This window comes from Glycine max, chromosome 5 (assembly GCF_000004515.6).
Source record: "Glycine max cultivar Williams 82 chromosome 5, Glycine_max_v4.0, whole genome shotgun sequence".
Taxonomy (NCBI): domain Eukaryota; kingdom Viridiplantae; phylum Streptophyta; class Magnoliopsida; order Fabales; family Fabaceae; genus Glycine; species Glycine max.
In genome coordinates this window covers 34,892,406-34,907,405 of record NC_038241.2, presented here as the reverse complement: position 1 = coordinate 34,907,405, position 15,000 = coordinate 34,892,406, and the positions used below count along the sequence as shown (strand labels likewise).

The 15,000-nt window shown below is 32.1% G+C and overlaps 1 protein-coding gene and 1 pseudogene across 1 annotated transcript; one reads left to right on the top strand and one right to left on the bottom strand.

The window, feature by feature from the left end:
* The first annotated feature begins 785 nt into the window (after window positions 1–785).
* Window positions 786–5,703, top strand: LOC100801715 (probable acyl-activating enzyme 18, peroxisomal; annotated as a pseudogene).
* Window positions 5,704–8,066: 2,363 nt separating this feature from the next.
* Window positions 8,067–12,151, bottom strand: LOC100783346 (translation initiation factor eIF-2B subunit gamma). Its single transcript, XM_014775692.3, has 13 exons — window positions 11,949–12,151; window positions 11,775–11,870; window positions 11,617–11,694; window positions 10,971–11,051; window positions 10,671–10,890; window positions 10,532–10,590; window positions 10,138–10,187; window positions 9,964–10,051; window positions 9,611–9,871; window positions 9,409–9,501; window positions 9,199–9,303; window positions 8,901–9,017; window positions 8,067–8,826 (listed from the first exon to the last, which is right to left on the bottom strand). Exons 1-13 carry the CDS (start codon window positions 12,012–12,014, stop codon window positions 8,761–8,763), a joined length of 1,380 nt encoding a protein of 459 aa, XP_014631178.1. The 5' UTR covers window positions 12,015–12,151; the 3' UTR covers window positions 8,067–8,760.
* Between the last annotated feature and the right edge of the window lie 2,849 nt (window positions 12,152–15,000).

Here is a 15,000-nt window from a genome sequence, read left to right as displayed (position 1 = left end):
ACTATTAAGAAAAATTAGTATGAGATCAATGAATTATTCAGTTGCTTATATACTATATTTATACGGAACTACGAAGAGTTTGTAAGGATAAACATACGGGTGAATAATTTTTCTTTACCATAAAATAATATTAATATTAATGTTGTCTTCTTTAAAGTCTAATTTAAATTTCGGTTTGGTAATTATTTTTTATTAATTTTTTCTAACTCAATGGTGGCATCTTACCTGGCATTCAGTGCCGGTAATTGAGTCTTATGTTTTTTATTAGGTTATTTTCATGAATCTTTGTTTCCTTTATGTTTGCTGCTTCTCCTTTTCGAACAACAGTAGTGAATTACCTATTTATGGCCGATGAATTTACTTATTCTCAATTTAATTATAAAAAATAAATATTTATTTTGTGCATTGCACAAACTAAACTAGTATATTAAATAAGAAATAAAATACTACTACTTAAGAAGAAAATGTCTCAAATACTCCTAATTTGGATAAAAAATAATTGTACTAAAGCAAGGTCAGACTTTTTTTTTCTTTAATTTTAACTTGATATATTAATTTTTTTTTTTTGTAAATAAGTAATTGCAGTATTGGAGGATTGGTTAAGAAACTTAAAAAAAAATATTTATTATAAAAATTATAAGAAAAGTAAAAAAATTATGATCCATATAATTTTATGTATATTAATAAAAATCTTATAATTTAATTTTACGCAAGTTAATAGAAATTATTTTTTTAATTCCTTAGCCGCGAACTGGCCAGCATTTTATTTTGATAGTATTTTTTGAATAAGCGTCTCTCACAAGAATAGTGCAGCAATAACCAAAAGTACTACCATGCAATGCAACAATCAAAAGCTGAAGCGAAAATAACAAGGCAATAATTTCTCTGATTGTGAATTGTGATGCGATCGAATCGGAGCATGGAGGGAGGCAACAGAAAAGGGTACGCGTGGCCAGTATCTGCTGGATTCAACGCCGCTCGTGCAGCCATTTCCGTTAAGCTCCCTCTTCACCAGGTTAGGTTAGGTTACATTCAGATTCGCCTTCTAATTTTCATATTACTTTAATTTCTCTTTCCTTTAATTGAATCTTAGATTATATATATATATATATATATATATATATATATATATATATATATATATATATATATATATATATATATATATCAGTTTGTCAGGTACGGGATGGTGTTATTGTTCAATGTCACCATGTGGGCTTGTTATGTCAACAGCCTTAAAGCTCTCTCCTCTCTTCAGGCAACTGTCACCAATTTCGCTACCAATTTCATCTCTTCCGGTTTAGCCGGTTTCGTCTTCTTTCACGAATCGCTCTCTTTCCAGGTATACCTTCTCTGATCATAATGTTGTTATGACTATCGCTTCCAATTAATACACCCCCTCAACTTTGGTTCATTTTTATACTTTTAACTTATCTGGAGGTTACTCCATTTGCATCTCACATTTTTTTTTTATTAGCAAATGTTAGAATGTTAGTTTTTGTTAGCAGAGGAGATCCAATCCGTGACCTTTTTCCCCTTTCCTTCTCTCTTAACCATTCAACCCACATGATCATTTTAAACCATCTCCAAAACTGTATGTTTTATTATCGATTCTTGTTAATGATTTTAGACTCTTCAATTTCAACATTTTTGAATTATTATTTCTGTCGTTTGATCTTGGAAACCAAACACTCTTCCCATCAACTGGAATTGCGTTTGGATTATAAGAAGTAATCAGGTTAACTTCCCAAGTGCTTCAGAGTTTTTTAATTGTGGGGATAGTCATTTGGTGTCACCTTAAATTGAGCTGAAGGAATCCGGGATGAGTTTTTTTTTTTTTTTGATACAATTTTGCACATCAAGCTTATCTTTGGGTTTTCATTTTCAAGGGGCGCCAAACTGATGACCCTTAATGTTGTTCTGCTTTTGTAGCACTAACAGAGTAGAGGACCACTTGGTTTTTCTGTCTGTTACTGATGCTTACAGTGCTAATGCTAAATGACCAAACCGCCAAAGAACTCATAGCCCTGGTTATTTGCCTCTTATGCATTCAACTTCTTGATTCATGCATTTTCTGATGCATAAACTGTTCCACAGTGGTTTGCAGGTGCCATACTTATAATAATTGGTGTAGTAATACTTAGTAACTCAAGTTTTGAGAAGAAGGTTAGCACTGATTAGGTGTTACAGTTCAACTCAAGTATTGAGAAGAAATTATATAGTAATAACTTCTCCTTCTTTCGTTGGCAGCACATTGTCACCTACCTACCTGGAAGTGTTAGGTGATGTAAAGGCACTGCATGTTCAACTTGGGTGACCTCAAACTCAAGTACTCAACAACCCTTCTGCAAGTTGGAAAGATCAGAGATCGAGAGATGGGAAAGAGCATGGGGGAGTTGAGAGTGGAGGAGTTGGTGAATGCAGGAGGCATAAGAGTGGAAGAAGGCAATGAATTATACCGTGTTTTGAGGGATATCCTTTCTGAGTTTCAGTCTCCTTCACACATATGGCGCCAAACTGTGACTCGGAGACTGCTCAAACCATCCTATCCACACATCAGCATCTCTACTACTCTGTTTATCACTCTCAACATTCTTCCCTCCCACTCTATTGCTTCCCTTCTCTGTATCTCTCTCCTACTCTGCTTATCACTTACCACTACCTCAACACAAATGCTAATTCATGTTTCATTTTTGCGTTTTGATTTCAGAGAGCAATCCAAACACACCAACCTGGGCTGTCTCATGGAAACTCATGCCCCTAACCTCTTAGGACCTTCCTACAAAGACCCCATTACCAGTTTTCATCTCTTTCACAAGTTTTTTGTTCAACACCCTCGGGCAAGTTCACTACCCTCCCCCACATCTAATTCCCTTCTTTCGTTTCTACTCTGTATTCTCAACATGCATCATTTGTTTGTGCAGCTTTACTGGTCCCTTATTCTCAAGGAACTTTCAGTTTCCTTTGTTGAACCTCCCAAGTGCATTTTAGATACTTCTGACCCTTCTAAACATGGAGGGACTTGGCTCCCGGTTCTGTCCTCAACATTGCTGATAGCTGTTTGCAACCCAGTTCACATCCTTACAAACCAGATGATAGTTTAGCCATTGTTTGGAGAGATGAAGGTTTTGATGATTCTGAGGTTTAATCATATCATGCTTAAACAATTCCGGCACCAAGTAATGTAAGCCATTCAACACACACTCTCGCTTTTCCACCAAAGTTGTGTTACTCATCATCATACTTGTAACTTGTGCTAAATCGGTTAATTCAATAATTTGATGCGTGTTCTTTCAAATTTCATCACTGCTTTGATGATTTTTACTGTTGAATCGGGATTAATTTGTGTATCATTCTGCTATTTTACTTTTGTTTCAATTCTTTCTGTGCTTGTATATCACTTTATGGTTTTTGATCTTTCTGCTTTGTGTTTTACTCTTGAAGTATTTTCTATGTATAATCTCTTTATTTGCTTCCTGTGAGAAATTATATCTTTTCAGGTTGGTAGCAAATGCAATAGATGTCACATTCTCAAAAGGAGATGCAATCGCCATTGACATGCAAATGACAGTCAATGCTGTGATTATATATCTAGCCATTGTTCTTGCAGGATGTGTTGTTTGGTATCAATAGCTGATAGCTTTGTTCCAAAAGAAATTGCAACGTGTTTCTAAAGCAAAGGGTATTTTCACTCAGGTGATCTTTTAAATTTGGTATTATGCGTATGACTTTAAAAGTAAAGCTATTGTTGATCAAAGTGAGTCTATTCAATCTTTGATATTGTCTTTGACTTTGTTCTTTCTCAGTTACCAATTTGTGCCTAATGGTACTCAGTGTGTGTGTGAAGGAATGCTAAAATTACCAAATGGTTAGTGGCTAAAAAATATTTACTCTTCCCAAGTGGGTTGCATTTCCTCTAGTAGATGACCAAATTATCTTCAATAAATGTTCATTGTGATATATAATAGCAATTCTTTTGGTATAGATAACTTATTTTTTAAGCTTTCTAATTTGTTTGATCTCTTTGACCAATGTGACAGCCAGAGGATGTTGCTTGTGTTGGTGAAGTGGGCTTGTTTCCAATATATATGGGAGCGACTGATAGATTGCTTAATGCGGATAATGAGGAGGTTTACTTTAAGGGAATGCCCATTTACAAAGGAAAGGTATGATTTTCACATTCAGTTATATCTATCTTGCAATAGTAGTTCAGATCTGAAGGTATTTTGTGGTTTCTTGCATCCTAATGGCTTTTCAGAGGTCCTGAATATATTGGTTCAGTACACCTTAATGCTTATTTGAGGTCCTACTGCACAAACACACATTTGCTTGTACACACTAACCAAGTTGCCCATATAAAATCCAAAAAAAGAAAGAAAGAAAGAAATTAGAGAGGATAGGATTACTCTTTAACTCTCAACTTTGGATGTTTGTCAAATACTGCTATTGCCTATGTAAGTGATCAATATCTAAATGTTTCTTATAAGTGTTCATTAGTTAGATCTTCCATCAAGGATTTTCAGATAGTCCCTTGTAAATTACATACTAACTTATTAGATTGCATTGTAAATTTGTAATGTTAACTACCTTTTTTTTTTGTTGCTGAAATATTAACTACTCTCGTTCTATTGTTATTGTCATATACTTTTTCAACTGGTTTATTTATCCATAATTTATCCTGTCTAACATGATATAAGCAGGTTCTTAGGAGACATGGAGATATAATCAAAAGAACTGCTGGAGGTCGTTTCATTGGACAAGGGCGGGCTGATGACACGATGAATCTTGGCGGAATAAAGGTATCACATCATACGCTATATTCATGTTTATAGCTCCTTCTCCCAGTTCTACTCTGATTGAAGATGAAGCTTCTGAAAGCTATTCTGCTAGATAAACATGGTGTAAGAATCCTAAATATTTCCATGTCAATGTCCTGAATAAATTAATAAGAAAGGAAGGTACTTCCGTACTTGTAACTGATCATGGATTCATCAGAAATTGGTAAATTCCTGTCTTGACATCCGTGGTCTGACAGTTATTCTTGGAATTTTCTGTTCTGATATGCAGACAAGTTCTGTAGAAATTGAGCATGTCTGTGATAGAGCCAACAAAGGCATTTTGGAGACAGCTGCAATCAGTGTTTCTCCTGCAAATGGAGGCCCGGAACAACTAGTTATATTTGCAGTTTTAAAGAAAGGATACAATTCCAATGCAGAAACTCTAAAAAGGAAATTCAGTAAAGCCATTCAAAGCAACCTTAATCCTTTGTTTAAGGTATGACCCTTTGTTCATTGTAAGCAACTACGGTTTTGAATTGAATACATCACGAAAAGCAATAACTTAATTATTTAAAGATTCACGAAAGTCTGAGTTTGAAGGAAAATTGTAATTTTATGCAAATATTAACCTGACTTAATGATGAAGTTACTGATTTGATGTTCACAACTCATTTTGTTACTTTACAGGTGAGCCTTGTTAAAATTGTGCCCGACTTTCCCCGAACAGCTTCCAACAAATTACTAAGGAGAGTTTTGAGAGATCAAATGAAGCGTGAGCTATCAATTCAGAGTAGACTTTAGTAACATTATTAATTCAGTCCATTCCCTATGTCTAGAATACATTTATACTGGGTGTGAGGTCTTTGGCGTGTAATCAAATGGTGAACATTTGATATTATTAGTGGGAAATCCTTCACTTTATTAAGTCGTAACATTGTTTATTGTCATCCATTTTTGTCTTCTTTTAATGTAAAATAATGGAATATAAAGTAAAAAGAAATAAAATGCAGAGTTTAATTTTAATGTAGAATTGGTGTAAAAAAGTTTGCATTATTAATTATTAATTAATCAAAAATTATAATTGGTATGACTTTGTAAAAATTAACAAATTTAGATTATGACTACTCGTGATTGAATGATAATGTAAAAATCCTTTAAACTATTAATACATATGTTATTTATTCTAAAATGAATTATTTTTATAAAGTTAAGAATTAAAATGAAGGTTTTTTTAAAAAAAACTAAAATAATTAACAATAGTATAATTTTTAAAACTAGAAAGAGGGTTGGTTTGGATATTTTTACTATCTACCAACAATATCAAGGGACGATTTGACCAGTATATAGGTAAATGTGTTGAATTTTTATTTTTTTGGAGCATATTAAAAGTTTAATTATAATTTTGATCATCTAATTTAATTTTTAAGTTTAATTTAATCCTCTTATTATTAAAAGATTTAATTAGGTCCTATAATTTTAAAAATAAATCAATTGTCTCTTTATTTTTAAAAGTTTGAATTAGATGTCTTATTTTTTAAGATTGGTTCAGTTTGGTTCCATTATAAGGCAAATTCAATTGCATTTTTCAAAATTTTCTTAGCAAATAAAAGAAAAAATAAGATCAAATTGAATTAATTTTCAAAAATAAAGGACCTAATTGAATATTTTAAAATTAGAGGATTTAATTGAATGTTTTAATAATAAGATGATTAAATTGAACCTAAAAAATAAATTAGATAACTAAAATAGTAATGAAACGTATATTAAATGCATTCGGGAAAACTAGAAACTAAGGCCATGGACATATTTGCTACTCTTCTTTTTTTATATATATACAATATTTGATTCTCTTCAAAAACAATTTTGCACTACTCATTACTCAGTAATGGTTTTCTTATTTAAAATCTATTAAGTTTTGAAATTTGTTTTCAAAACAAGTGTTTTAAAACCCAAAAAAAATAGAAATAGCTGAGAAATGTTTTCATGTCTTCGTCAATTTTCATTTTCTTTAACTTCTCTCTCGATTCCACACTTTGCTGTGTGCTTGCACTACCCTCCAATTTTGTGAGCAACTTCTTTCAAATCCACACTGTGCAGTGTGCTTGCACTATCCTCAATCAACTATGGGAGCAACTTTGTTTAGTTGCATTTTGAAAGCTAAAAACAATTTTTTTTAGAATAGAAATTAAAGGCACACCCTTAGTTTCGAGATTAAATGCACAATGCTGCATCACATGGTAGGACCTATTGTCTTTCCACAATGATATGCCAGCATTGAAAAGAATCATAGAATTGCCAAAAACAATGCCAAAGATAACCACAACCAAGAATGCCAACAAAGAGTCCAAAGGAAGAGAGCGAATCTGATAGTCCAACATAGAAAAAACACAGCCCAAGGTAGGGAGTCAAACACAGCTACGGAAAGATGTTTGATTTTCGTACTCTTCCTTTTTGTATGCGGATTTCGTATCGGCGCACGGTCCCTCAATTTGAATTGGTAGTGATTTTAATTGCCAATCCCAATCATAGAAAAGACTTTTCTTTTCTAAATTTTTATACCCCAATCTACAAATTATAGAAGTAGGGATTAATTTTGGCAACAAAAAAAAACATATTCAAGGACTTTAAGCACTTTTATCATTCAAAGAATAATGATCAATGATATAGATTTCATAAATTAATTTAACTGTCTTTCCTAAATAAACATTTTGATGAACGTGTCTTGTGTAAAAAATTCTCACATCCTAAACTAGTGTAATATATTTTTAAAAGAATTGTTAATTAACCATTACGTTCATGAAACCTATAAAATAAAGACTCCATGCACAATTAAAGTAAAAAAAAAAAAAAGTGTATTTGGCAATGCTGATTTCTTTTCAAGGGAATAAATGCCTTTTGCACGGAAAAAACTGGTCAAGTACAGAAGTACTATTTATGTGATTAACATTTTAGAAGATATTCAGATTATAATCTTCAATTATTTTTTAAAAAATAAAATTTTCATAATTAAAACTTATTATTACAAGTTATTAAATTATTTTTATTTTTTTATCCAGACAATTGGATGTTTAAAAAATATCTTTAATATAATTTTGCTATAGGAAATGTCTTTTATCTAAATATCACTTTTTACCAAATAATTTCAAACATAAAAACTATTTCATGGAATTAATTATAATTTATTTTTCATAATCTATATCAACACATTTTGTCCCTTTTGCTAAACGCCAGTTTGTAGTGAAAGCAATCTAAAACAGGTATTATAAGGGTACTCTTGAACAAAAGATATATAGGCAAAACCAAAATGTATATGGCGACTTTTACCAACAAAAATGTGTAAATGGCTTCAATGAGACTCGCAATTCTCTAGAGACCATTTAGTAATTCTGTAACATTCACACCTCTCATCTCAATCCCATCACATGATCTGCTGGTTGACGCTACCAAGCTTTGAGAACCAACCCTCCCTCTCGCAAAAATAGGGAGGAAAAAAGTGAGCTTAAACGAATTACTTATAAAGCAAGCATCAAATTCAAGTAAGCATTATTATCACTAGATCTCAAACAAAAACAGAAGTACAAAAAACTGAAAGCCAAAACGCATCAATAGTACTACATTTGCTCGAATACAAAACTGATGGCGCTGGATTATACCGCTTTAGTACAGCAGCAAGATACCAACCTAAAGTCCCTTGTAACATGCATTTGAATGGCAGAAAATAGTGATGAAGAGGAAGCAATTAGTACTCATTTACACAAATGAATACTCAACACCGATTGCAGCCATTTTCAAACAAATTGCAAGAAACCGCAAAGGACATGCATACAAATTGGAAGTAATAGAATTTCTTTGCTCCTCCTGCTAAGATCATCAAATTGTAAATGCTGACAGAAAAAAGCACAAAATTTGCTCAATCAATGACAAGCAGAATAGAAGTCATTTTGCTATGTATTCCCCCAGCCTCGATTTTCACATTCCAGTTTCATTTCTTTGCCAAGACCTCCCCCTTGCACTCACTACCAGCAGTGACCACAAAACCTGCTCCAACCTGCCAAGACAGGCAATGTCACATTCCAATTCAAATTGCAATCATGAAAAATTGCCAGAGGTGAAACAAATTACTTGGCAATCTTTTAGTACAGCACGTTCTTGGAGCTGTACGTTGCTGCAGATAACAGAACCTTGGATTGAACAAGATTCTCCGATAGTAACATGATTCATAACTACTGAATTAACAACCTGCATGCATAAAAGTAAGTCAAAAGAAAACTTGGCATTAACATTATTGAATACAACTCATTAGTAAGATGCCAGTCGGTGTTGCTGACCAATCATCGAGGGTTGGAGATCATAGTGTCACAGACAAATAATAAGACCAGAAAGTAACTTCCTGTTAACTTGTAAGAATATATCATCCCACCTTAACATTAGCACCAATCCGACAATGACGGCCAATGACAGACCGTTTCACACTGCATTTGTCACCCATCTGTGAACCTTCCCCCAGTATACAATGTGGTCCAACCTAAAAACAAATCACAACTATTTATATAAACTTAAAAATGGGAGGAACAAAAATATTGCTCCAGAAACTGTATATCAGACCACACAACTTAGGTAACTAACTCACTGTTGTTTTTGCCCCAAGCTCTGCAGAAGGATGGATAATGTTGTTTAGAGTAGAGAAGGAATACCCTGATAAGCGACTAGCCTCTCCTATCACCTGTCACAGTAAAAAATGAATAACGCTCAAGCAACCAGAAGTATACCCAAAGAAAAAATTTAAGGCAATAGCAAGTGCCTGATAAAGATCATAACATTAACTAACTCACATCACGGTTAATGTCAGTGTATGCTTGTATAGAATTTAAGCGAGCACAGTATTTGCTGCTTCCAGCAATATACACACAGCATTTGTGGGTTCTTCGATCAAAAGTAGAACCATAAGGACCCAGTGCATGTCGTAGATGAAAGGTTGGTTCAGATGCATTAGCGAGTATTTGAGATAGCATTTGTTGATTGCTTTGAGAAATAACCTTTTCAGTTCTGTTTTCTTCTGCTTGTGGTATGCCATTTAATAATACTTCTGATTTCTAACTCTCGTTTAGAAAATATGAACAAGGTTAGAATCCTTAAAAGTACAACATTCCCTAGCCTATCTCTGCAAAAACCTTTAACAACTAACCAGTTGGCTCCGGACTAGATATGGCAGTACATCATGCTTTAAGCTATGAAATGCACTTTTCTGATCTAGAACTTCTTGTAGAACTGATCTGCAAGAAAAGTTTGTTTCAGGATACAAACATGAGTAATTCAAGACTACGAATAAAGGAGAAAGTTAAAAAGTAAATGAATGTACCTTTTGAATGCATACAAGTGGGCGTCCATTAGATCAGCTCTTATTTCTATCTACATGAAGGACAAATAACAATAAAGAGAAACAAAGAGAAATAAGAAATTGCACAAGTCTCGCATTTAATTTTCTATTACTCAGATGAAGAATTCATTCATATTTTCACAGAAAATGCTATTTCTTTAAGATTGACAGATTAAACAATTTTCTTACTCTAAAAGCACAATAACCAATTTCCATCTCTACACAAGTAACAAACAGAAAATACCTCCAATAGTAAAGTTGGTATAGAATAGACACTTATATCTCACACTAGAAGAGTGATAAACTCATAACATTAGAGAAATTATAGGCAGGAGGAACAAACTACGAAGGTTCAGAGACAAGAAAGAAAAAGTACCTGGCCAACTGCTGGGAGCATGCTCTTCTGAATTCGAAGATCTTTTTCAACTTCTGCTCCTGAAAAGAGTTGCAAGATTCCACATGAGCACACATACAACAACAAAATGCCATATACAAGGGAAAGCTAGATAACTAACCAGTTGCTATGTGAACTAAAAACTGTTTTGTGGGATCCAGCCCTATCAAATCATAGCGGCCAGGTTTCTTGGTTTTGTCTTTCCCACCAGAGGATACTGACTCCAAAGGTCCACTTACAGGAGCAGAGCAAAGCATAGCAGTGACAACTGCATCATGCCGTCTATGAGTAGCTGCAACAGCACCAAGTGGCACATCAGTAACAAGATCACCACTGACAACCTGCAGAAAATCAACACAACCATAAAGAACAACATTATTTTAATCAGAGTTCAGGGGCAGGGGAGGTGAGGATATTCCACCAAAATGTCTTTAGCAGTTAGGTGATGTGAAATGGCCCGAATTGCACCCGCTGTCCCCACATCCTCAGGAACTGCAGCAACCTAGAAAAAGTTTAAACACAAATCATCACCTTTGGACATAGTATCAATACTTTTAAGTACAAACTAAATAAGACCCTTAAGGGAGATATAAGGTTGGTTGGGTGGTTAAAAAAGAAGGGATGGAGAGAAAGGTCGCAGGTTCGATCCCTCCTGCTAACAAAAACACTAACAAACAAATAATATTAACATTTGCCGATAAATAAAAAAATAAAAAATAAGACCCTTAAGACCCTGTTTGCATGAGTTAAAATCTGCTTATGCATGAGCTAATTTATAGAAGCTCTCCCAGTTTGCTTCCTTAAAAGCTTATTTTAATTTATACATAAGCTAATTTTAACTTACGGGAGAAACATAATCCACTTTACCTTCTTATTTTCTTCTCTAAAAGTGCTTGTTGAAAAGTTTGTCCATACAGGCTAATTCATTCTATTTTTTTTCCTACTATAACTTATGTGTATCCAAATAAAACCTACATAATATCCTTATGTTTGTGGTCACTACTGAGACATATATAGAGGCAATGAATCATGTTTGGTAAATTTTCTAATATCCAAAAAGTGATTACCTCAACGTGGAGGCGATCAGCATAAGCCCCCGAAATCCAAGCCCCAACATGAAGAGCCGCTTCTTCGCCTTCGACCACCTAGAGTTAAAAAAAATCATTACTAATTCACTATTTACCCTCTCCAATAACATCTAAAATATTGCAAGAAATGAAAATACCACAATGAGATCTTTGAGGTTGCTAAGCTCCAAGTACTCGAGAACGTAGGAGAGAACGGGGCGATTCGCCAACGGAAGCAACGCGTTCGGAAGCTCCTACGAACAGAAATAAGCGCTTTAGAATAATAGAATAGCATCGAAATTTGTTTGGTTTGAAGCATTCGCGTTAGGAACCTGCGAAACGAGAGGGATGAGCTTCTTGGAGACGCCACCGCCGAGAACGACGACTTGGAAATCCATGGCCACGACGCCAAACAGGGTTTTGCGTTTTCGGAGGGTTCTGTTCTGTTTTAATTTCCCTAACTAATCAAATCTCGGATTCTATACAGCACGCACTCACTCGCTCACTCGCAAACCAAAACAAAAACCAAAACCAAACACACCTGACACCTTCCTTTAGCATATATTATTTTTTATCCTTAATGTAGAGCTAATTTTTAAGTTTTAGTAAATTTTGTTTTAATTTGACTAATTATAAATGAAAAAAATTATTAAGGAATAAATATTTTTTTTAATTTATCATGAATTAAAAAATAGTGTCAAAGGATAAAAAATAAAATTATTATTTTATTAAAAACTTAGTACAAAATAAAAATTTAATAGATAGCAAACACACAAAATAAATATTTATTAGAGATCAAAAAGATATATTTAAATCTTTAATTTTATATGTTGTCAAAATACTATTAGGGAGCATTTGGTAGGGAAGAAATTTTTACATACATGTGAATCATGATTCCTATAAATGAATAAAATTTATTTGATTGACCACTGAAATCTTCAGATAACTTTTATAGGAATTAAATAATTATACATAATTTTTTAAGTTATTTTAATTATTTACCATATTGTATAATTTAATAAAAAATAATATCATGTTTTTAATATAATAAAAAATTAAACTAGAAAAAGTAAAATTTTCATCCCCATTCTAAAAATTTCATGAGAAATTGATTAAAAAATATTATGAAAACATCCTTTTCTAAAAATGTTATTTTTTAAAATATGCATACCAAATATGGATAAGTTTCCCAACCTATGATTCCTATAAAATAAAAACTTATGTCCTATTAAACACTCCCATAGAGTTTTTTTGGTGGTGAGAATAAAAAGAGATACAATAGGATAATTATCATATCTTATTATAATCCTGTATTTATTACATTAATATGATATGATAGTGTTATATTATCACTTATCATATTCTATTATTAGTGTATTTCTTATTTTGACGGAAAATTAAGAGTCATGTTCTCTCTTTCTCTCTCTATATATATGATAATAAATTAATATTATATATATACATTATAATTTTAAAACATAAATTTAAATTAAATTATTAAAATAAAATAATTATTCAAAAATTTTCAAAGTAAAATATTTGACTATTTTAAAAACCTTATATAATTTTTTTATAATTAAAAAAAAAACTGCATAAATAAAATCTATTTTTTATAGTTTAGTTTTTTTTTATTTTCATAGATTATAAAAAAATTATAGCTATTTTTTTAATATAACATTAAATACAATTAAACTTTATTATGTTCTTATTATATATTATTCTTATAGTGCTCGTAGAATTGGACCCTAACAAAATTTAGATTGAAACTCAAGATTGTAATTGTGTGTCTATTGAAGGATGAGTTTGCGACTTATAGACACTGATTTGATTAAGGGAAACCACCTAAGTCGTAGTGAAAATGAGTCTTCACAGGACAATTGTTACTACTTATGGACCCAAACTTAGGTAATTTATCCATGACCAATATGAAACTTGGGTGAAACTAAGTGGAGGTCCGAATCAACTAATGTTGAAGAATCAATGAATGAGTTGTGGTTAGGGGTGAAATGTCACTCAAACCCAAAGTTGGTTGGTTCTCCCCAAAATGCGTTGAGGCACAAACCTCTTTGGGTTGATCTATACCATACTCTAGTCTTGTAAGGTGATATACACTAGCTAATAATCCTTTTGGTGCCACATTGTAGACACATTGGGAACCTAGATAATTGTAACCATATGCATATAAAATGATAACAATGGAATGTCAATCCTCGGGCTTTATTAGTAAAGTCTCGATTCCTTGGTAATCTAGATCCAATGATTTATGAATTAGTCCATGTCTGACTAGCGAAGAAGACAAATGATCTTGCATTTTTTTTTGTTTCTCTTGAACTTTTTTTATAAATCTGGTATTAGTCTTTCCTAATTTTTTTATTTATTATAGTCCATTTTTTAGACTTAATTGAATATCATTGGATTTTTTGGGATTTCTTAAAAAAATCAAATAGTCTTGATTGAATATTATATATATATTTTTAAAAAGTCTTTTTTTTAAGACAAGTTTAAAATCTTAATTAAATACATCCCTTAAATGATGATGTTGTACAAATATATTCATAAAAAGTTAATTTTTATACTACCTTGTTTCCTAAAACTTTTGAGTAGTTTTTTAGGATTGATGCATTGATTTATATACTTTTTAAAATTAAGAAAAAAATAGAAAATTTATAATTTTTTCTTATATTACTTGAATAAATAGAGAGATAAAAAAGTAAGAAAAAAATACAATTATATCAAATGAGATTGTGGCATGATTAATGGATAATTATATCTCTTAAGTATTTGATTTTTCAATTCAATATGAGAATGAAAGAGCACGTATTGGAAGAGGTTAATTATTTGTACGAATCTCAATATTGTGGAGGATTAGCCTTTAACTCTCATTTAAGGGATATTCCAAAGTTACCCAAAAAAATGAGATTATGAGAGAAAAAAATATTTTTCCACTAAAATACAATTGAAACAAAAATAAATTTATAATTTTATTAAGATTTTACATTCAAACACACTTTCTATCTCAAGGTGAAAAGGAAAAAATATTATAAAATAGAAATTTTATCAAAAAAAAATAAAATCTTTCTTTATATTATTTTTATCATCTCATCATTTGAACATTAGGTGTGTTTGAATTACAAGAAATCTATTGTTATTGTCAAACTTATCTCATCAACTATCAAAACTTTTAGACAATGACTAACGTACTCACTAATTGGGCCTAGAAGACATTAGAAAATGAATTTAATATACAGTGATGAGTATTTAGAACCATATATCTAATATGTGTATAGCTCCACCTAAAACTAGTGGGGCACACAACCCTCTTGCTTTAAGTCGAAGAGGCAAATGAGGATTAAAAAATGAATAAGAAGAATGTAATTAATATAC